At 53.3% G+C, this 788-nt stretch overlaps 1 protein-coding gene across 1 annotated transcript in view; it reads right to left on the bottom strand.

Annotated features, from left to right (window-relative positions):
* Window positions 1-326, bottom strand: part of LOC103584075 — a gene marked incomplete at both ends in the record, with an annotated part of 5586 nt that extends 5260 nt beyond the window's left edge. Inside the window, one exon of the mRNA XM_008565198.1 lies at window positions 4-326. Within this exon, the coding sequence (XP_008563420.1) occupies window positions 4-326 (323 nt within the window). The remainder of the gene's footprint in view (window positions 1-3) is intronic.
* Between the last annotated feature and the right edge of the window lie 462 nt (window positions 327-788).

A 788-nucleotide genomic window follows, 5' to 3' on the forward strand; every position in this document is an offset into this window, starting at 1 on the left:
GGCATCTGTGCCCTGCTCCTTCTGCTGGGCAGACACCTCCAGGGTGTGGCTTCTGCTGACCGCTGGCTGCCCGTCATGCTGCACCTGGCAGGTGAGCACCACATCCTCCCTGTGGGCGGAAGAGTTCACCAGGAGCCAGCTCGTCCAGTTATAGGTGCCATCCTTGTTCTCCACGAGGGTCGAGGCCGATTCTGTTCGGGACACGTTTCCATTCTCCAGCCAGGTCAGGTTTAGTCTCTGGGGGTAGAACTTCCCCACCTGGCAGGTGACATTTACCTGGTTCCCTGCTATCGTGGGGAGCTGGGTAACCTCCAAGGTGGGCGGAACTGAAAGAGCACAGGGCAGAAGCTCTGACCTTATGGCACACACAGATCACAGAGGAGAGCCTCAGTAACTCAGCTCCCACCACCCTGGCAAGGGAATCACCCGCACAGTGCCAGGCATGCAGCAGGCGCTCAGACAGTGAGAGTACTTATTGTACACGAATGAGGTCACTAAGTATAGTGCCCAGCACACAGTAGGTGCACAAGAACTAGGAGCTCCTAATAGGATAATAATGACTGAGTTCTACAAGCACAACCCCGGCATGCAGTCAGAACAAAATAACTGTAGGAAAATAAATGAAATCACCAAGCACATAGGGGCTTGGCTCAGAGGCGGTGCTCAATAATTGCAGTTGCTATTGGTAAAATTAGTGAAACTACTAGCACAGTGCTTGGCACACAGCAGGTGTTCACCTGGCAGCTGCCATTAAAATGACAGTAAGTGACCAGCCCATCTAGGTACAG

Source organism: Galeopterus variegatus, unplaced genomic scaffold (genome assembly GCF_000696425.1).
Source record: "Galeopterus variegatus unplaced genomic scaffold, G_variegatus-3.0.2 Scaffold43127, whole genome shotgun sequence".
NCBI classification, from domain to species: domain Eukaryota; kingdom Metazoa; phylum Chordata; class Mammalia; order Dermoptera; family Cynocephalidae; genus Galeopterus; species Galeopterus variegatus.